This window comes from Lates calcarifer, linkage group LG11, assembly GCF_001640805.2.
Source record: "Lates calcarifer isolate ASB-BC8 linkage group LG11, TLL_Latcal_v3, whole genome shotgun sequence".
Taxonomy (NCBI): Eukaryota; Metazoa; Chordata; class Actinopteri; family Centropomidae; genus Lates; species Lates calcarifer.
In genome coordinates, this window is record NC_066843.1 from 19,377,017 (window position 1) to 19,399,261 (window position 22,245).

A 22,245-nucleotide genomic window follows, 5' to 3' on the forward strand; every position below is an offset into this window, starting at 1 on the left:
GGGGAAAAGAATCGTGACTTCATAGTAATGGCATAATGTTGCAGAGGAATGAATAAAGCCTTACTTTGTTCACATTGTTGTCTTCACTTGCTTTTGCTCTGAAAGACTAAATACACATATACGCACATAAATCTGGTCTGACCACAACTGAAGCAGCAGAGGCCAAGATATCTTGACTTTCAGTCCCTAGAATGGCTCAAAATCCCAAAACACTGGATCTTGCATTTCCTGTTCTGTGAATACACCAATGGAAGGGTTTGAAAAACAGTCACATGACAATAATATAACTGATAAAAATCTTCAGCTCCAGTGATTACCTCAGGCTTGGTTATCTCAAACAAGTCGCAAAACTTATTACAGATACATGCCAAAATAGACTTTATATACTTAATAGTGGTCCCCATACTTTTTAATTGTGACCCTTTAATACAAAGTAGCCTGTTCTGTGATCATTGTCTCCCTCTCCAGAATTACACACCTCAATAACTGTTGCACTTTTTATCATGTAAAATCTCTTCACTGTCAATATTAAGGAGAATTACATTAGCATGTTAACATATGATTGTATTCATGTGAATGTCTTCACATTGAATGGACAGTGTGTGTACTTGGGAGATATTTTTTCAGGACAGAGTAGAGAAAGCTGCCTCTGCTGCTCTCTGTTAACTGACTTATGAGACCTCTCCTTAAATGTGGAAGCTGAGACCAAGTCTGAACACTGGGCGGTCCAACAACCATGTCCATCCAGTTAAATCTCATCACCAACACAAAACCCTCTGCTGAGTGGAGGCATGTCTCATCAGGTTGGACAGATGTACATCTTAGGGAGGCAGAATGGCACCTCCTTTGTTAGCTTTGTTCATACATTCCTGACTGGTCCCACATCATCCTTCACCCACTCTGCTCTCTCTTGTGCTGTTGCCAGGGGGAACCCCACACACAACACACAAACAACACATCAAGGCAAAGCTCACTATTTGCATTTATTGGAGGGGAAGGCAGGGGGAGAAGCAAGTACAAAAGCACAACTGAGCTACATATCAATGCCACGCTACTTTTGAGTGTCGCTGCTTTGTGTGCTTAGTTTAAATAGGGAGCAGTACTACAACAGCTCGCTGGCCTATGGAAGGTGGATGGAATGCCTCTTGTTTCTCTAAGCAACTGTGATCCTGTTCAGATGTGATAATAACCTGCCAGATGCTGCCTATCTATAGCTGCCACTGGCACAGAGGATAACAGGAAGACAAGATGAAAGAAATGAGAGAAATAAAAATGGATTGTGATCTCAAGACGGACAGATTACCTTAACAGGACTCATCTTAAAGAATAACGATCACTCTTAGATACTTTCACTGACTGATTTGTAATGTTGAACACATTCCAGATGTTGTTTTTGACAAAGTGTTGTTTTATTGAGTCTTTGCCAGTCGTGAAAAATGTTAAGGTCCATTTTCTGCTACTGTCAGAATATATTTTCTCTGCTTCTGATGGATTTCTCCCTGTATAACTGTTTACTGTTGATCATTTAAAATCATTCCATCCTACCTATGCACATAATACCTCAACATGATTTCAGCAAAAACAAAAGTACACTCAAGAACAAAACTGCCCCAGTCACATGTGAAAGATCATCTCAGGCTGTGTTTTAGGATTTTTTCTTTGAAATTCCTCCAAGAAGTAAGTGCACTTTCCTGTAAATGCACTTAAGAACAGGCAAAAACACTCTCTACACTCACAACAGTCATGAGTTACGTCAGTCATTAAGACATGTCGGGGGGGTGGTGGTTATTGAGAAGAGGTGCTAAAAGGATAAATGTATCCTCTGAAATGCATACACTGTTGGCAATGATTCTGAGTTGCCAGTCAGTGACATGACACATGAACTCCCTCATGTTAAGATCTTAAAACAGGCAAAACAACCACAGGAATAAAGAAAATATGAAGATGTAAAATACAGACACGTTAATCCACAGATGGCAGAAAGAAAACATCACTATGGCATAAAAAAAGAAAGAAAAAAACCCACAACATATCTTAAATGTTTTGCACTTTAAAGATAGCACAAGAAAAGCAAATGTAACTTCAGTCTGTAGCTAGTGAAAGAAAATGATTCCTCCACATTTGAAATTATGACACAAAGCTACAAAACAAAAAAAAGAATTCTGGGGAAAAAAAGAAAAAAGTTGATTCAATCTGACATTGTTGGCTACACACCTCCAATTTCACAGCCAACTGCTGTCGAAGCTTACGCACAACATATCGTGTGACATTTCAGAGAATACACTTATTTTCTTTCTTGTCGAGTTAGATGAAAAGACTGATGCCACTCTCATGTCTGTACGGTAAAAATGCATCTGCCATCAGAAGCCACTTAGCTTAGCTTAGCATAGCATAATGACTGGAAATGGGGAAACAACTAGCCTAGCTCAGTCCAAAGGTAATAAAACCTGCCTACTATCACCTCTAAACCCCACCAATGACAACCCTACACCTTGTTTATTTAATCTGAACAAAAACCAAACTGCAAAAATAAGTTGTTTTTTTGGGGTTAATGTTCTGGAGCCAAGCTAACAGTTTATGAACGTGTTCAGCCTTTGTACCATTTTGTTACACCTGCTGGTTATAATTCGTAATGATAAATAAATTCAGACAAGAGGGTGGTATCAATTGTCTAACTCTGGATAAGAAAGTGACGTGCCTATTTCCCAAAATGTTAACAAATCCTAAAAGCTTGTTACAAAGTTTACATGTTGATCTTAATCAATAAATATGGAGATTGTCAATAAAATAAAACCAGTCTTCTATCAAACACAGTGGAATAAAAACAATTACAAAACTGCTGCTGACCGTGTTCACTGGTCTAATACACAAAGGTCATGCTTGTATTTTCCTAAATGCTCGCAGCAAAAATGATGGCGGTAACAAATAGTGACAATGTGCAAAAGCGACACATTTTGATTCAATCATGTCACTTTTGATAACAGGAGATAAACCTCTGAAATGAAAATGACCTGTGTCATTGTCTTTGTTGGTGGTGGTTGGATTCTCCCTCCTGTACCTTTCAAGAGCTTCTAAACACATTCAAATCTACAAATAAATTTTAGATAAATATTTCTATTCACAAGGAAGCCGGTCCTATAGAGTAGACATTCCCCTACCAGACTTTGTCTTTTACGTTCTACGCAGTTAACATATCTTTTTTAAGAATATAAATAGCACATTTAAAAAAAAAAAATCTAATTAAAAAAACTTGCTGGCCAAACACGGCTACATATTTTCACACGTTAACACACAGAATAAAAAAAAAGAAAACAAACTAAAAATGGGCCGTTCTAGCTTTTATACAGTGGTAAAACCTCAGAGGTAGAAAAAGTGTAAAATATCATTGAGAACTTTATATATCTTCACTGTTCAGAATACAAGTGTAGACATCATGAAATAACACAGCTGACACTAAGATAAAACTTAAAAAAAATAAAAAAGTGGGGGTGGGGGACAGGAACAAAAGGTCCCATCTTTGTGACATAACAGTGCAAACACGGCCAATGGCAGCTATAGCTTCCTGGTTATCTGACTTGTGAGATGGGTTAAACACTGGACACAATGTGTGTGTTTGTTGCATGACAGAGAAGCGGAATTGATTTGTTCTGAGTTCAAACAGCCACTGTTTGGTCTGTGTGTCATTTCATTACACATAAAGAGAATCTGTGAGGTAAAAGACTTGACCTGATACCATCTTAACTCCTCATACCATTTCAACCATTATAGTGTTTACAGACAAAAATGTACAAAGTGTACTGTTAATGTTAGGTCGTATTTTATTCACATGGGGATTACTAAACAGCAATATTTTTTATAATATTTTCCAGATTTTCTCTTGTGGAACTGATCAAATTCATTTTCATCTTTTCCAGTTTGTGTGGGAACTCTCTATTCAGTCATGTGACCTGGGTGTTAAATTGAGGTCAGGGGTTCCTATTCTTAGAAACTTGATGCATTTTGAGCCTTGGCCGTGTCCTGTTTAATCACAGCCAGCTGGTTTGTGTCTGCCAAAGTGTGTTGAATGAGTCAGTGTGCTGCCGACATGCGTTCTGTCTTAAGCACAGAATGAAATGCAGCACAGGTTCGATACCGGCTGTCACAGATTGAATTAGCGGATGTGCCTGGTGGTCTGTGCTAATTAAGTGTCTGGGAGGTGGAGCGCAAACAACGCACAATTACTTTCACTTTTCAGATAACAAATGAGGTTGAAGAGATATCACTGGCCTTTCTACATAGACCGTCATCACTGGCTACTGGCCCATTATTTTACATTTTAGTCCACTGTACATTGGACAAGAATCTTAGCTTAAGCCTGAAACTGGAAATAGACAATTTAAACAAAAATGGTAAATACCTGCCTCTCCTCTATGGAACCCCAACGTTTTAACAGTAAACAAAAATTTTTTAAAAACATTGTGAAGCATGTAATCTTATAAAGAAATTGCGTAAAATATGAAATGAACAAACAATCTGAGAAATAACAGGATAAAAAAAAGAAAAATATCATTTAAAATAACAAAATATTACTGAATTAATTTTATTTCAAATGCCCTTTTTTCCCAATGACACTTTCATTCATTGTCTGATGTGTGTGATTTTATTATACAGTGTCACTTTTGATGACAGTGATGTCACCACGCTCTCATCTTTCAGCCAGTCATGGCCCCCTGCCTCTCTTAAGCTAGCAAACTCAACAACTGCTACGAGAATTAGCCAATTAGCACCTGTTAGCTTGAACAACAACAATGTCGAAGTAATCTGAATCATCCAACAAGAGGCTGCTGCTGTAAATAAACACAGTTAGACACAGTAATGAAACCTCTTTAGCTATTACACCCTAGCTCATGCTACATACCTAACCGGCTAACTAGCTAGGCCATTGTGTGAACTTGGATTATTACTCATTATCAAAGTAAAGTACCTCTGAATGAACCAGCTAATGTTAGTTGCTGTCAAAACCACTGGCTCCTCACTTTGATGCAGAGTAATAAAGCTCACAACCCACACAAACTAGTTAGCCAACTAGTTGTGTTGCATGTGTAGCCTTGTGAAACTAAATACATAAAACAATATAGTTACTGCCTGCTTATTCAGTTTACTTACAGCAGTGAGCAGATAGTTGATACAGAATTACTTTGGCAGTATTGTTGCTCTAGCTAGCAGGAGCAAACTGGCTAAATCTGATAGCAGCTGTTGAGCTTGTGCCAGCCTGATCTTTATATCACTGGAAACCTGATTTGTTCTACATGTGTGATGGTCAGGGTTAGGGTAGCTGTGTCAAGAAGTAGCCACAGTTTGCATGTGCATAAAACAAATTGGGTTTCTGGTGCAGATCGGTCAATGACAAGCTTGTTAGCTTAATTATAAAACAGGAAGCATGTGATAACCTTGAAGGTGAAATGGCCGTGACGTTGCCACTGTTAGGAAAATGACATGGAATTAAAAGTTATGAAATGAAGAACGTCATGAAATAAAATGTTTTTGGGAAAAATGCAATTATAAAGCAGTCTTTTTAAGGGTGTTTTAAAATAAAAAAGATTATATTACGAAATAAAGATGAACTCCTGTAAAAGCTGTAACTTAAGTTGTTTCACCAGTTTTTCTTTCATTTGTATGTATTACACAATTTATTCATGTGATTATTTATTTGTAATTTATTTATTTATTTAATCAATTCACTAATATTGATCACATTGGGGCTCTATACTCTGGCTAGTCATATAAGGGCAGTTGTTCTTGCATTTTCAAAAAAAAGGATGCTACACTTTTTTACATGTTGGTACAATTTTAAGAGTACAGTTCATTATGAGGCCCATGCTGATCTATTGATGGAAACTCTCACTACAGATCAGTTAAATTTTGCAAAGTCATATCTTACAAACTTACTACATATGCCTGTTTGAATACAGGAACAAATGATATTTGCTTAATTTGTTTCCTGTGTTGTTTTATATTATTTATTGGACTGTGGTCAGTCTCCTGAGCCATAACAGTGACAGCTTGAACCCAGAGTAACAGTTACCTCTGTAAGTGGATGACTGTGCTGCAGCTGCTGAAAGCGATTTGTACAAGAGTGCGTGTGAGGGTTTAGGCTCAGGGTCTGTGAGCATGCCAGTGTACAGAGGAGGATCTGTTTGTGACGTGTTTGTGTGTGTTTTGGAGTGTGAATGGAAGTTCCTCTATGTCCCTTTAGGCGGTGTCCATTTTAAGGCTGTGGGATCAATCGTCTTGCTGTTACCACGTTTGGTCTCCTTGGCCTTCCAGTCGTCAATAAGGTCCTGCAGGAGAGAAAAAACACCATAGCTGCATATACCAATGAAAAGCTATGTGAAAAATTTGAAATGTAATTGTTTTCTTTACCTAATAAAAGTTTTACACTTTTTGACCCAGACTTACCTAGAGCCTGTATTATCTAGTAACTGGAGAGAATAGCATGAAGGAAATTCTAACTTTTAAATTTGATCTTTTTGTTTCTTACCTGTCTCTTTAAGACCAGGTGCTTTCCCTTCCAGTATTTGAGCATCTGGAGAGACTGCAATGTGCTGACAATATCCACTGGGTTCACTGCTGTCTCCTGACTGATCTCTGTGAACACAAGAGTGGGACCAGAGTTAGGAGGGATCAGAATTGTCTGCTTGATAATAATGGGGAGGTACAGCAATCCTATCTACTCTCTGAGGTTGAATTTAGTTAGGTTAGCATGTTAACATTTGCTGATCAACTCTAATCACTGGAAAAATTTTACATTTCACCTGATGATACTGCTATAGATGAAAAGTTAAGGATCAACAAAGTCATTACAATTCATCCAGTGGGGGACATGAATATCCAAACCAAATTCCCTGCCAATCCATCCTATACTGGTGGAGATCATGCTTATACTGACATTGCCTCCTTAGAGCCTGGCCATTAGGCAGGCTAAAAACTAGAGAACAACAAATGACAACAATTACAAAACAAACATGAAGCTGTAAGATGTTCGATGGAATTACAGTCACAATTACACAGGTGACCCCTTGAATGTGACAAGCTGCTTTCTGAGGTCACTAAACATGAACTGGTGAGCCTCCACTCTGTCAGTTTAGATTTCAGAATAGTAAAGATACTCACTGGATTCAATGAGCAACTTGAAACACGGATCATTGCTCTATGAAGCTAGATATTCAAAGAAACTATAATCAATTTTAAAAATCAGAAATAAGAATTTTAATTTATTTTTACTTAACAGCAGCATCACTTGTGCTGTGCTGTTTCTATGCAACTGACAAACCACTCAACATTATAAAACTTTAGCTGAAGTATGACACATTCACAGCTCTTCTTGAAATGTGTGAACACAGCGGTGTGGTTAGAACTAACCAAGAGGCTATTGAATAATGACAAAACCCACTTTGCACAATGTCAATCTCTACAGACATGGCAGAGAATGGCAGAGCCACAGCAGTCGAATAATGGCAGCACAGTGAGAGCACATTTTGAGTGTGGACTGGGATAACTTAGAAGAGTCATTTGTATTCCTCTGTGTGAGCTGAAAACATCTTCCTAAAATCAAAATAACATGCAGAAATTTTTGAAAAGACGCAAAACTCAGAAGAAAAGAGGGGGAGGGGGAAGCTCGGACATGAAGGAACAAAGTGTTATTACTGAATTATTTGCTGTTTTGTCACACTGGTTGCTGTCTGACCCTGGTGGCAATCCATTCGCTGCATTTTCTACCTCTTTATTTAGTATGACAAAAATAGTGAATAGTGAATAGTGACTCATTTATACCTATGTGCAATATTATGTCTTATTCAGCTGCAGTAGCCAAATGAAAGTATTTAAAACTCTACAGTGTTTACCATAGAGGTATATCTAATTATACATAATGAAAATACAGCTTGACACATGGACACTGAGCAAAGGAAACAAATAATTTCTGTCTTGAAGGAAATATTTGACTCAATTTAAAGTTAGAAAAAGTCATTTAAGAACTTAAAGGTACCATGTGGTGTTTTTGACCAACAGTAGCACTATGGAGCAATGTTTTTATGAGTGGGTCCTGCACATGGTTTCATGTTATTCAGTTGATTGACAGTTGGTAACAAAAACACACAACAAAATGTAGCAATGCACCAATAAAGACAATGAAGAAGACGACTAGCTGTGATCACCTGTTAGTCAGGTCATCACTTTCCAGACTGAAATATCTGAACAAGTATTGGATGAATTGCTATGACATTTGGTTAAGACATTATCCTCAGATTAAATGGTGATGATTTTGGTTATCCCTTCATCTGGTGCCTCCATCAAGTATAATTTTATTCCATCCAATATAGTACAAAAACAAATAACTGCAAAACTATTGACATTCCCATTAACCTCTATTGTACTTTATGTTACATGCTAATAAGCAAGTATTAACATGCTTGACTGAGATTGTGAATATGGTTAACATTATACCTGCTTAACATCAGCACTATCACTATGACCATGTTAGCTTACTAATATCAGCATTTTACAAAAAAATCCCCAAAGAGTTTCATTACAGTCCAACAGAGCTGCTGGCGTGGCTGTAGACACTTAACTCTTGTTTTTGTTTTCATTACAGTAACAGAGATTTTTTCAGGGACTACAAACAAAATGTACTAAGCATGGTGTTCACCCCAGTCCTCTGAATGGGTTTGGCCTAGTTTTGCACGATTGTAAGTCTTGTGTGCATCCACCTTCATTTATCACCTTAACACTGACTTGGTGTGGCCTCAGTGCTCTCTGATCCATTCATAAACATAGACTCATATGAATGCATTCAGACACATACACGCACGCACAGTCTGGAGAACTGCTGACCTATTGGGGCCCTTAGATTCCTTCCTGACATTACACAGTTTATTTTAAAGGTTCTATTTCTTAGGAATTACTGAGTTAAAACCATTATCAAACTGACCTGTGGTTTTATTTTCATTTCAGAAATTGAAAATGTTTGCTGTGATTCAGAAATCTGGATGCCCAAACGTCCTCTCTCTTAAAATGTTCCTGTCTCTCTCCAACATTTTGGAGAGTGTGCTCCCATACCTTTGATGGAAATCTCCTTGCCCTGAAAATTGTTCAGGTAACGCAGAAGCACCTCCTTCCAGTAACTCCTGTAGCTGATGAGGCCCAGATCAGACAGAGGACGCTCAGGTGAACCCACCTTCTCCTCTACCTTGGACAACAGGTAACCTGGAAGCACAGATCAGATAGAGCTTTTGCTGGCTTTACCCTTTAGCATTTTCTTCCTCAAGGATACAGAAAAAGGCAATAAAATAACAAGATTAATGACTGTAATATCTAAATCACAAGAGTGTTTTTCTTTCAGATTAGCAAGTGTTGCAGACAGCCTGTGTAAAAATCCCTGGCCAGTTTGTATGCTATTTGAGTTTATGAGACACACACATACAATACATACACAAAGATAAGTACACACACTGGGTGTCTGTACTCACTGAAGTCTATGAGCATCTTGCCATAGCCCTGTCTCATGTACTGTGGCATAGTGAGGATGCAGGACACGTTGTAGTTCAGGAAAGAGTTCTTTTCCTGCAGAAGGAGAGTAAATCTATAAACATGGTGATTTGACCAACAGAGGTTTTCTTAAGGCTGACAGCAGTAATATATGGCAGAGGATATATTTTATAGCAATAAAAAAAGGTTTGCTTTTTCCAGTCTTATTAGTTTTGGCTTGTATATTCACTTATGTTTTACTCATACCTCACATACTCACCTGAATAGGTTCAGACAGTGTATACGCAAAATGAAATTCTACATCATGTCCTAGGGGAACATGTAATAATCAAAAGCAATTTATGAACTTCCATTTGCACTAGTCTATACAGCCCAGAAATAGCAAATCAGTGTTTTGTACAATACTCTCTCAAACCTACACCTCTTATCATCAAGCAGCTTGGAAAAACATTTTTCACTTTAGTTAAAGGTTTTTATTCAAGTAATTCAGATTGTACAGGGAAAAAATGAAGAGAACACTTTGTAATTGGCTCCACAGTTACCTTAGAGAAGTATCCAACCAGATGACACCCTGTGTTGTCAGCTTCAGTCATGACATAGAAGAGGAAAGGTTCAACATCGTAATACAGAGTCTTGTGGTCCAGGAAGAGTTTGGCCAGCAAACACAAGTTCTGGCAGTAAATCTGTGAGGAGGAGCGTCACAGACATTACAGTCTATCTAAGCTTACTGGTTCATGTCACACTGACACAACTGACCAACATCGTCTGTCTGTACGATAGCACACTGGTCAGCTATCCATCCCTGTCTTTGTGTAATCACAGCTGGACAAGCTCACACAGACAGTTATCTGTCTCATTAGGTTTACAGGAGTCTTACATTAAGTGCAAAAATTGGTTAAAAAAGGTCAGACACACAGGTCATGCTTCAAGCTAAAGGGCTAACACTACAGCAAACCAACCAGAAGTTCAATTTTTTACATTCACGGGAGCCACTGTAGGTGTCATAAGGCCTTCATGCAAGAACCTGTCAACTATGAGCAATTTAAAAGAACTTGTTGTCTTTACCAATCTTCTCATATTTAAAAAATCTACTTAGATACAAATAACACTTACAAGTGATCCAAGACTATTATACAAGTCAAGTACAAATAGTCTGCCCCTCTCTACAGGGAACTTAATCTAAATTCATTTTGACTGTCACATCCTCTCAACGACCTCCTATATAAGTCACTGCCTGCTAGCAAGATGTTTTTTAATGTCAAACTTTACATCAAACCATCCTCTCTTTGTTTCTGTCACAGTACATTGCTGCTCTGATTACACATCAGGCAGCTGTATTATTATTTTTTCTAAATGTTTCGAGTCCAGTAATACCATTACTGACATTGTTATATGTGTTTTAAATGGAGAGGGACATGTAAAAATGCCTCATACACCTCCTCATAAACAGGCGACATTAGTTAAGTTGAAACAAGTAATTTAGGACAGGTTTACCAAGCCCCAAGAGCCTTTGCTGAATCTAACTTGGGACACTTACATGAAAGGACATGACAAAATAATTTATGATTTAATTTATGATAAAAGTGTGAAAATGTTCTTGGTATGAGGTCCTCTTCTGGAAGGTCAGGATGACTTGTGAAGCACTCTCCTACCTTGTTCTTCTTTCCGTCCACTTCAAAGACAGAGATGTTCCCCTTCCTGTAGATCTCGTCACCTGGGGGATGCTTCCACACACACTTAGCCTTAAATGCAGCAGAGACAAACAAGGAGGAAAAACAAAGCTAAGGTTAGTCGTGGTCGGTCATCTCTGGTCTGGCAGGCTTAAACTGCACAAAGCATTGTCATTGGCCGTCTCTTATTGGTGTTAGAAATTCATAATTCTCTTACTAATACTTCACTGCAACTGTTACAGTCTACTATAACAACAGTGACCTGTTTCAGATCCCAGATCCAAACCATTACATTCAGCAGAGCACACAGTCCTCTTCTTGCATCTCTCACTCAAATACAGCAACAGTGTGAACTGCATCAGAAGGGCACAGTTATGAACTCTATCTAAATAGAGTCTGCACGGTATGGGAATAAAATTATGAACTGCCTTAGGCGTTGAGATAGTAAGGTTGTGGTCTGAACTAAGGGAATAGTCCAGACTCATTTTTGTGCCACAGTCCATTTTCACTTTAATGCTTCAACATCACTGAGTGGAAGCTTCAATTTTTTTTGCTTATCAGTCAGAGACATTTTAGCTAAGATGAAGAACTGCTGCCTAACCACCAGGAAGAATTTGCAGTTTTTAGTGGTGTTTTTTTCCATTACTGAAATTAGCAATGTGCATTTTTTTGTAATGCAGTTCTGTGTTTAAAACTGTAAACTGAATCCTATTATTGAAGCTGTACACACCTGAGGTCCTAAACAGCACTTAGAATTATAATGAATAAATGCTATAATAACTCTTAAAAAATTAGCTGAGATGTTCATGACAGGCACAGAAATTGCAGTTTAGGACAAAGAACCAGAGTTCAACAAGAGAAATTATGTAAGACATTTTCAACATTTCACCAACAGTAATTGGATTAATGTAGTGGTGGTCAAACCAAAACCATTCCTAATCAAACACAAAGCTCATGTAGTCTGTGAAACAATGCAGTAACCGGCAAAACTAGAAGACATAACAGAGTGTTTACTGTGTTGTATTTGCCTCCGTCTATTTTTATCTACTGTAACACTAGAAATGAAGGTGGGTAAAATCGTGGCCATAAAAATAAACCTGACAGGACTGTCCATTTTGTTTACATCTGGCATTTAAAAAGTACCAGTGAAATGAAGAAAGCCAGTGCCACCTATTTTTAAAGCTGCATTATAATGACAATTCTCCCTCAGAAGCTGTGAACACAACATACATAGTATCCCCTTTTAAGATGATCTGGCAAACTTGTTAGGTGCAAATTTACACATCAAACTGAATATATCAGAGTTCTTTCGCTGAAAACAGCTGCCTCCTGTGGCCAAAAGCAACAACATAGAGGCCGTGAGAAGATTTTTAAAAAGACACTATACCTTAGTCTGGGTACTCGTTCAAAAAACATCTAGCAGCAGTGAGAGCAAACCAAACCCAGAGCTGAAAGTCACTATAAAACTCAGTAGAGCTAAGAAAATGCAGAGTTGGGTGTTAATTCTCTGTGGGTTTGTCACTACGAGCATCCCCTTACACATCAAAGTAGTCATGTGATCAGTTGTCAATATAAAATTACTGATAGCAACTATGAATAAAAATATTACATTTAATAAGAACCACAGACTTATTTAATTTAAGGCATTCTCCAACATTTTCAGGCTCTGGAGATGAAAAAAAATGAGAAGGCTGCCTCACCATGTGCCTGCGCAGAATAGTCTGGCTCTTCATATACTTAAGGCAGAACTCGCACATGTAGAGTCTCCCCAGGCGGGCGTACTCCTCTGGGTATGGAGAGTGGTACCAGGTGTCCAGCTCATAGCGACCAAACACGATGGTCTTTATCATGTTGCTGCCCTCTGACACCTGACCGGCAAGACGGAGCTTCTCCTGTACAGGCAAGGACAGGAGGGGCAAGGACACGAGGAAAGGAAGTGAAAAGGTATAAAGAGGACAATGGAGGACAAGAGGGGGAAGGTAAATGGGCAAGAAGAGGGGAGAGAAGAGAAAGAGGAAAAGACCTCAATTATTGAGGGAAGAGAATCGGGTGAGCCAAAGATCAAATTTGGAAAAACCTCAGTGGAGGAAACCAGCTACAAAAAATTTAAATATCAAAAATAAAACAGTAAAACGATGTAAGAAGAAAAAATTAGGATGAGGAAAAAATAGGAAAAGGGTCAACATGAAGGTATGAAACAAAGTTCCTCATGTTGTGTGCAACAATTTTTTTCAGACAAACTGCCAATAAAACCATAACATGGTCATAAGAACAACTAACAGAAGATTAGACTGCAAGTTAATTTAAGATCATTTAAGACTAGCAGCAAACCACGCAATTATAACTTTGACCAAAAAAAGTGTAAAAAATATTCACTGTTCACTGATGGATTACATATTTAGAGTTTTTCAAGAAGGCTTTTATTTTGTAGAGAAAGCAAAACCAATAACACCTTGGAGAGCCTGTTATTAATCTAAATCTATTATGTGCTTGGAAAAATTGTGGGCAGTGTAAAGTGAGAGGCTTAAACATGCAGAATTATTTATGTGATAGTTCGAAGCAAACCTGATTAAAAACAATGTTTTCTCATCTGAATGGTTCACAAAGTAACAGATCAGGAGAAAGACACAAATACAGAGTAACAGGAAGTGACTGTCCAAACTACCAAAAATATCTCAGACTGCTCCTGTGGCTGCAGAGGAGGGTTTGCGGACTGAAACAGAGAAGAAGAGGAATAAGGCAGTAAGGGGTAAAGGGACAAAAAAGAAGGGGAAGGAGAAAAGAGTAAGGGAGGGAGATGATGATGAGTTTTCTCTCTTACAAGGTCGTCCGAGGCACGTGCCTGCGCTTTCCTGAACAGCTCGAGGTCGTAGTCGCTGGTGATGTTCTCCAGCAGTGGCTCCCGGCTTGTCCCGTGGCTTTGACGGTGCTCCTGGCGGTGGGGCAACGAAGGAGGACAGACTCAAAATATAATATGGAAAGATGCATTTGCTTATGCGTTTGACATACAGCAAACATAATCATGTTACTTTTACCATGTACTTTTCCTTCTGCTCTTTATTGAGGCCTGAGTTCCTCTTCCTCCTCAGCTCTGTCACCTTCTCCTTGTAGCGCAGCTGACGATCTGATGGGGCCTGAGACCACACAGAGAAAACACTTGAGAAGACTTTACACTTGTACTCTGACCACTTTACTTTTTGAGGAGTGACAATGGTAGAGCAAAAAACTGATCAGTACCTTAAATTTAAATGTCTGATGATTATACTGTATATAAAGAGACAAATGTCTTGCGTATTAATTCACATCAATACTAATATAGATATTTTATGACTCTGATGATGATTAAAAATTCAGGTCAAAAATTTTAAGGAAATTCTACTCATGTTCTGATACAGTGATCTATACACATGGTTTCACAGACAGTAACCTGCCTCCGTATTATTTATTGCAGGATGTGTTCTGTAATATTTTCTGTATATTTCTTACAGTATCTTGTGTATATACGCTTAATAACATGTCATTTTAATCTGTTTTCAGGGTCCCTTTTAAACACCTGGCCATGAACAATGATAAATTAGCCTTTTAAGCTAACTCTGGCTCATGTTTGTGTTTTCTCTGACGATCAAAAAAACCTCTCCTTGTGAAATAAACATAAACTACATCAGACAAGGATGCAGAGGAGAGTCCTACTACACTAACGGTGACTATTGCTGCAGTGTGAAGGAATTCCCCTCCACATACACACACACACACACAAAGAAACACAACTTGAGTTCATGATGAAGTGAACTGGACAGGTGAAACCAAGGAAGGGTCACAGCCTTCACTTGGATTCCCTTGCTCAGTAGAAAAAGAGAATTACCCCACAAAAAGACAGAATGTGTCCCTGTATCTGTTCTATGTGTGAATGCGTCACTATGTGTTATGCTCGTCTGATTAACTCGTGCGTTTGTACGTTACCTGGTTTCTTGTGGAATGTCTGTTCTCGTCCTGACGGTGTGACAGCGTCCTTTCCTCAGCCTGTTTGTCGCGCGTTGATGCCTTGCCCTGACAAAACATCAACACTGTCTACCACCAACAACTCACAACCAGCCCCGCAGCAGAAACATCACAGCAACCACCTCCATGTTCCTGGAGGCTTCGCAGCTTGACAATTTCAATTTGAGTCTGCTGGCCTCCTTCAGTTTCATCCACTGGACACTTAGTCGCAGTGTGTTGGCTGGGATGTTGCCACAGCAGAATCCTGGTTTGACTACTGAATTATATTAAAGATGCTAAAAAGTAGTTTGAAGAAAAACTGAAGGAAAAATGTAGCATATTTTTACTCCAATGTGGCAGGTGGCTTTCATATTCAGTTCTTAACCTGGAACTCTTTTGATATACCTTTGTCTGTGTGTGTGTGTGTGTGTGTGTTTGTGTGTGTGTGTGTGTGTGTGTGTGTGTGTGTGTGTACCTTGCATTCATCAGCAGAGAGGTTGTGGTAGAGAGGACACCCAGATATGGAGAAATGTCTCTCATGCCTTCCTGTTAGATGACCTGTCAAAGAGAGGGAAACACAGAAAGACACAGAAAGCTCAGAGATGGTCTATAGAAGCAGGACATCTGATCCAATAAAAAAATAACTTGCAGTGTTTGTGCCCTCACCCAGCGAGTTGCACCCAGGTGTGGGACACTTCATGTTGAAGTTGTAGCTCTCGTGGAAGCGCCGTCGTTTGGGCCGGTGGGAAAGGTCGTGGGCGGCGGCCTCTTTGAGTGACAGCTCTTTAGCCAATCTCTCGTCCTCCTCTTGTGAAACTACAATATCGTTGCTAGAAGACACAAGGTCGTTGCTTGGGCTGGAAACCTCGATGTCTGACTCGGAGGATGGGGCGTTGCCTGTTGGGGTGCGAGGAGGGGTCTCGTCCCGGTCTGCCCCCTGCTTTAGGTCTACTGAGCCAATCAGGACAAGAAAAATATACTAATGATTAAAACTTCTATCTATCTAAGCAGCCTAAGTAGTCATACAATTGTTTTGCCACTTTTTTGTGATGGAAATATCTAGCCGCTCTACTGAAACAAATCTACCTTCAGAGAAACCTCTGTAGGTTGCAAACATGACCATGTACCAATGCAGTTAACACCCTCAGTGGCTGCCAGCAGAGAAATTCAATAGTAAAGACTGATGTTACTGCAGTAGAAGACTGGGGCTTGAGCTCAGAGGCTGGCTGGTGAATGGGAGGACATCTGCAGCCCTTCCTTATTTTTCCAGATACACTGGGCTATTCATGATGTCAGGCAAATCTTTTTAAATCTGAGACTGTAAACTTTGAGGTCAGACTGACGTCCCTGTGAATCACTGCAGGTAGGCAAGAAAAGGGCAAAGGAAAAAACGCGGTACCAATGATGAAATAAATTTTGTTAAAGATTGTGATCACAGTAACTAATCACAGTTGTTTGCCTTGATGACCAGCAAAACACTAATTCTACCATTCAGTATTTTTAAACGGATATTTTGAGTATTATGTTTCTTCTATTATGAATATTCTAACACATGAGCATTCAGAGAGCTAAAAAAAAGTGCTAGTTCTAAAAGTCCTAGTTACCTGCAGCATTAACATATTTTATGCCAGACCTAAACAGTCTGGTACAGATGCCAATGATAGCTAGGTGTGGTAGATAGTGTCCTCCGTGACAATTCGTCATGTGCCAAGGAATTAACTCACAATCAAATAAAAACCAACCCCCAAAATAGAGATGATGAGCAAAATAAGACACATGCTACCATCAAACAAGTCACTGTAATCATAGTTTGGGCAAATACACAACATACATAATGTTATAATATTTAGAAGTTAAAAAACAGATATGGTAAAACTGTATTTTGTTTTTATTTAAAGAAAAGTCAGTTCTTTCATTCTCAGTAACCTCCAAATAAACAGATAGCACATTTTTAAGTTTATATAGTGCTACCAAATATGTAACTGTCTTCAACTTAAGTCTACATTTCCAAAAACCCTAAATGCCTCTTTTACTTTTTGTTGTGTAAATACACTAGGTCTGTGAGAGACTGACATAATAAAAATAATGGTATCATGACACTTTTAACATTGTTTCACAGCATGACTCAGTTTTATAAGGTAAAAAAAATGTAATAAACAGACAATCTAAGTACAGATGTATCTGCTTTAACAGATGGAGATCGTCACTTCCTCTCAATGTCTGAAGTTAGATAACAACAGCTCCTGGTCTCCATAAGGTTATTCATTCATTCCAGTGACAAAACACAAGTCCAGGATATGTTCTGAGACATATTTGTCTTCTTTATAATCAGGAACACACTGTATTCACAGACAGGCCTGATGACATTAACTGAACAGCTCCACAATGAATGAATGAAAGACACAGATAGACGCCCTTCCTCCTCCTCCTCCCCATCCTCTCTGTTTGTGTTTTCATGTCATTCCTTGTTTCATTCCCACATCAGTCTTTTCTTTTACTCTCCCTTTCATCCTCTCTCTCCTTCCCTCCATCCTTCCCTGACTTTACTGCTCTCTTCACTTTTCTCCCTCACTCTTTTCACTTGCTTCATCTTTTCTTTCTGTACCTCTGTTTCTCCTCTGTTTTAACAAATTCATCTGCTTGTGCTTTACCTCCTACAACCTAAAGAAGGTGAATGAATGCATTAAAAAGCACCTACATCGTAATGTAAATGTTGACAGCATCCCTAATGAAGTGTACAGATCTCATTTTAAGACATACAAGTAACACTACAGATCTCACCATTGGCCTCAGTGTCCGAGCCAGACGACCTACTCTGACGCAGTGGGTATCTTTTGGCTGTGGTGTTTGTCGCCCCCTGCTGGCTGCGTGTGACCCTGCGCCCAGAGGAGAAGACAGACGCTGCCACTGCTGCTGCTGCTGCAGACTCTGCTGCTGAATCCAGGCCTTCATCAGGACCCACAGCTGCAGGAGAGCTGCTCCGTACTGAGCTGCAGTTATCTGGAAGAGAAGAGAATTATTACTCATTACTTCCACAGCTGCACTTTTTAACACTCCTGTACTCTGCTGTGTTTATCTGTTGGTTATAATTATCAGCCACATGTCAAAATTCAATTTTTCATGCAAAACACGTAACCTCATAAAATGTATTAGAACTGAAAGTATCAAGCTTTATACAAACTTATCCTGAACTTGCTTCATTATGCTGATTAAAAGGTTAATACACCAATATTTTAACACTTAGAAGCTTACCTTTTTCATAATGACCACTTTTACTTTGGATATATTATATTGCTAATACACAATCTTTTTTAACAGTGTGACCAAGAGGCATGGCTTTGAATGCAGAAATTAAATGAGTAGCTGATAAACTGATTAGTCAATCCACAAAGAAATGTACTAAATTACTATGGGGAAAAAAACATAACAGCAGAAACTTAACAGAATACATGGATTCAAAATTTTCCAGACTGAGCAGTCTGTAACTGGGTAAATCCAAGCAGAAATAGTATGAAGAAGACAGTTACTTGTTGCGAATGGCCTCAGTGGTTACGAAGAGCCTAATCCCACCACAGAAAAGAAAACCGAACCTCTGAATCCACTTCTTTTTTGGAGCAAACTCTGTGCTGTGCCTCTGTGAGGACAAGGGCAACGTGGCCAACTTCTCTCAGTAACAAAAAAGCAGAGGAGGCAGTGTCTGGCTTTCTTTCTCTGTTGTAAATCCCCTCTGGCAGCCACAGCAGAAAGAGGTCACACAGGGGTGTTTGTGTGTCTGTGGTGGGGGGAGGTCAGGCTGTCTGAACCCATTCATGCTTTATCACTGCCCATATATAATAGCTACTGCTTAACTGTTGAAGTGAGAGGGGCTTGAAGTCTCTCTGTGGTCTAAGAATGAAAACATTCTTCCTCATTAGAATGACTCACATAAACTAACTTATGCTGCATGTAGACAGATTTGGCTTGACAATAAATATAAATAGAGATAAAATATGTATGATTAAAAGAAGACAGTAAAGTTCACTACAAGTCAAGAGTAGAAAACTAGACTGTGATACAACAAATAGGTTTTATTACACCCACAAGACAAATGGCAGGAAAATGGTACTTCTAACTTTCTGAAGTTTACAGTGAGATAAAAGGTCAAAGAGCCTAGGAAAGGTCTTCCTAAAGTTCTGAATACACTGGTGTTAATGGTGAAATAAACTGTTGTAATTACACTGTGTGGAAGGTTAATGGGCCTACTGGATTTTCCCTCCCTGCAGTAAATGGGAAGGTTTGATTCTCATAAACTGTTTTGAGGAAAATTGGAAACATGGAATCTTCAAAGTAAGAACCTTGCTATTACTTCAACAAATGTATGAACCTGAATGCATGTAAACCACTGATGCTAACCCAAGTATTTATTCCTTTCTATGCAATAAAAGTCCCTCATGTTTCTTCTATTCCCACATGTTTCTGTAATTCATGCCTGTGTATGATAAATACTGTATGTATAACTGGTTTATGTGACTCCTTGTACCTGCTACAGTGGATTATTTTTCAAAAACTGTACATGTTTACCTTGTGAGCTCTGACTGAGGCGCAATGACGCGCGAGTCAAGCGCGTGCTGCTGCGTCTGTGCGCGCTCTCGGAAACTTCGGTGTGCTCGAGGTCAGCGGAAAAATCCGAGTCCTCCGTCCCGTCCGAGCTGCTGCCTGCGGTCCTCTGGAAACAATAGTTATTGGCAATTTGAGCGATTTAGCCAAAAGTCTGCGATAAAACAGCGCAGCTGTAGTTTGAAAAATTCAGTGAAGCTGACTTAAGTAAAGACTTGTGTTGTGTTGTTTGTTTTTACCAGTGGATAATTCAACAAAGATCCCATATTTGGGGAGGAGCATCACCCCCATCACATCTCCTCCGGCTTTGCACCCACTCTTATCACGATGGACGAGTCAATAAATACTCAATCCTAAACCGGCATCACCACGGACAGTCCTTGAAAAAAGCCGACTGCGTCTATTGTACCAACCCGAATTAAGCACAACGCCTGACTGTACCTTCCGCGTGAATTCCCATGTTGTAGTCTGTTAATTCGGTTATTTGTTCAAAAGACTATTTCAAAGAGCGTCAAACAACTCAGTAAAACCAAATGCACTCATGAATTGTCCCGTTAACGTATTTTGCAGCACAGTTTGTTGAAATTACAGGCTGCCAAGCTGCCTAGCACACGGCATGAGTGGGGTGATGCTGGTAACGGAGGCGTAAGAGGGGCTCACCCTCCACCGCTATAGAGACCAAAATCCGGCTGAGTGGGGGGTGGGGTAAGGAAATTCTAGCAGTAGCCAACATGTCATTTGCATTTCACAAATAACATACCGAGAGCCGCATCTTCCTTTCAAATAGTAATCCAAATGTACCATCATAGGGCTGCCTATTGTACATTTATTCATACGGTAAATTAATATTATATATATTTTCTGCATTTTATACATACTATTTTGTTCATAATCGTATTGTTTTTACTATTTTAGGTGCAATTTCATATTTGATAAGCTGACACTTGGGTCCACTCAGGACGCTACGTTTAATAAAAAAGATAACACTTTTTGTCAATTGTTTGTCAGGGGAGTGATTACTTATTACAACAGCACTAGAGACGGATTCGATAAGGATACTAAAATGACGTAAAGAGTAAACAAATCATAACACTGAGGAGTTATAGTGAAAATTAAAGCTATTACAGATGCGAAATAAGTTCACGAGAGTATACAGCATAACCCAATAATAACGCTTTATACAAAACAATACTCCAAGCCAGTGCGCATAACTGTACTTTATGTGCATTATGGTAGGCCTAATAAAAACACCGATAACGTCGCTGTTAAGTTACTTTTAATAATAATAATAATAATTAGAAAATCATTTTACAGCACAGATAGGTAAATCAAACAATATATAAGTGAACAGAAAATTACAGGAGAAATACAGTACACTAACGTTACTCTACAGCATGGACCACTGGCGCACATTATGGTAAGCGCATTTGACAACTTCACAACAAGAAACGGAGCCGTTGATTTGCATACGACCAATTAAATTAAAGAGGAGGCGGGGTTCGAGAGAATCTAACCAATGGGCGCAAGACCTTCCCGATTCCGTCCAATCACAGCGTTGTTTTGGTACAGACGCTTAGTTTCATCCTCGCACCCTGGAACAGCCTGTTCCTTTTTCATCAGTTAAAGCTGCCGTTATCGACGTTAAACGGAGGGCAGCGTTTCTCCATCGGTCTGCAGATATCTGACCAAAAGTCGCAAACCCCTAATTTTCAAAGCCCCGGTCTCTGTACTCTGAGGAAAGGACACTTAACAAACAACAACACATTCTTGCAACTCAGCAATAAACATGAGCTAACGTAGCTTTTAGCAGAAACACAAACGACAGCTCAATTGACTCTACCAACACTGATTTTCAACGTACATCTAAAACTCGTTAACGGTATCTTATAGAATCGCATTTTAACTCGCAGGCGGTCACAGGTTTTTGCACACAACTTGTGTGTTACCTCTACGCTGGCTAACATTAGCAATGACGTTATGTTGTGTGTCCGAGCTGCAGTCTGCTCTTAGGGCTGAGTCTGCTGCAAACATATGCCTTACCTTTCTCCGAGGCATTTTCAAAGATGTGACGTATCTCCTCTGGCAGATTTTTATCCCGTACTTTGGGAGCAATTTATCTCAGGTTGTATAAACAATAAGAACAATAAATGATCAGCTTTTAACATGAGCTAACTCAGCTGAAAAAAGCGCATCAATTTCTCCGCACTTCCTTGAGAGTAGAGCGCAAGTCCGTTCGTTTTTCAGGTACGTTGACAAAATTCCTCCGGGAGGAACATACAGCTAATGTGGTTCGTTCGCTTCAGATATTTTAAATCATATTTCAGCGCGCTCGATCGGAACATGGGAAGGGTGGAGAATTATTCAGACTTTTAAAATTTTCAAATTATTGAATTGTGATAATAGTTTAGTAACTAAAAGCCTTGTCTAATTAGCTGTTTACAGTAATAACTAATCAAACAGGTGTTACAGAGTGTGA

At 39.1% G+C, this 22,245-nt stretch overlaps 1 protein-coding gene across 3 annotated transcripts; it reads right to left on the reverse strand.

Moving 5' to 3' along the window:
- Positions 1-958: 958 nt before the first annotated feature.
- LOC108898595 (histone acetyltransferase KAT7) lies at positions 959-22,151 on the reverse strand. 3 transcript variants are annotated; one of them, XM_018698529.2, is made up of 15 exons: positions 21,810-22,151; positions 19,734-19,878; positions 17,955-18,173; positions 15,840-16,124; positions 15,649-15,731; positions 15,156-15,242; positions 14,231-14,329; positions 14,038-14,127; positions 12,896-13,087; positions 11,178-11,267; positions 10,068-10,208; positions 9,507-9,600; positions 9,097-9,243; positions 6,521-6,627; positions 959-6,320 (listed from the first exon to the last, which is right to left on the reverse strand). In XM_018698529.2, the coding sequence occupies exons 1-15, from the start codon at positions 21,822-21,824 to the stop codon at positions 6,222-6,224; spliced, it is 1,893 nt and encodes a 630-aa protein (XP_018554045.1). In that variant the 5' UTR covers positions 21,825-22,151; the 3' UTR covers positions 959-6,221. The 3 variants fall into 3 exon arrangements, with proteins under 3 accessions (XP_018554045.1, XP_018554043.1, XP_018554044.1); XM_018698527.2 differs by having other exon boundaries at positions 14,017-14,127; positions 21,810-22,148; XM_018698528.2 differs by having other exon boundaries at positions 14,017-14,127; positions 15,840-16,121; positions 21,810-22,145.
- Positions 22,152-22,245: the final 94 nt, after the last annotated feature.

Excerpts from the sequence above, each read along its gene's own strand:
- LOC108898595 (XM_018698527.2), bottom strand. Across the intron at positions 15,732-15,839 it reads ACCTGGGTGCAACTCGCTGG|GTCATCTAACAGGAAGGCAT; the intron begins GTGAGGGCACAA and ends TCTCTTTGACAG. Across the intron at positions 6,628-9,096 it reads CAAGGAGATTTCCATCAAAG|AGATCAGTCAGGAGACAGCA; the intron begins GTATGGGAGCAC and ends TTGTGTTCACAG.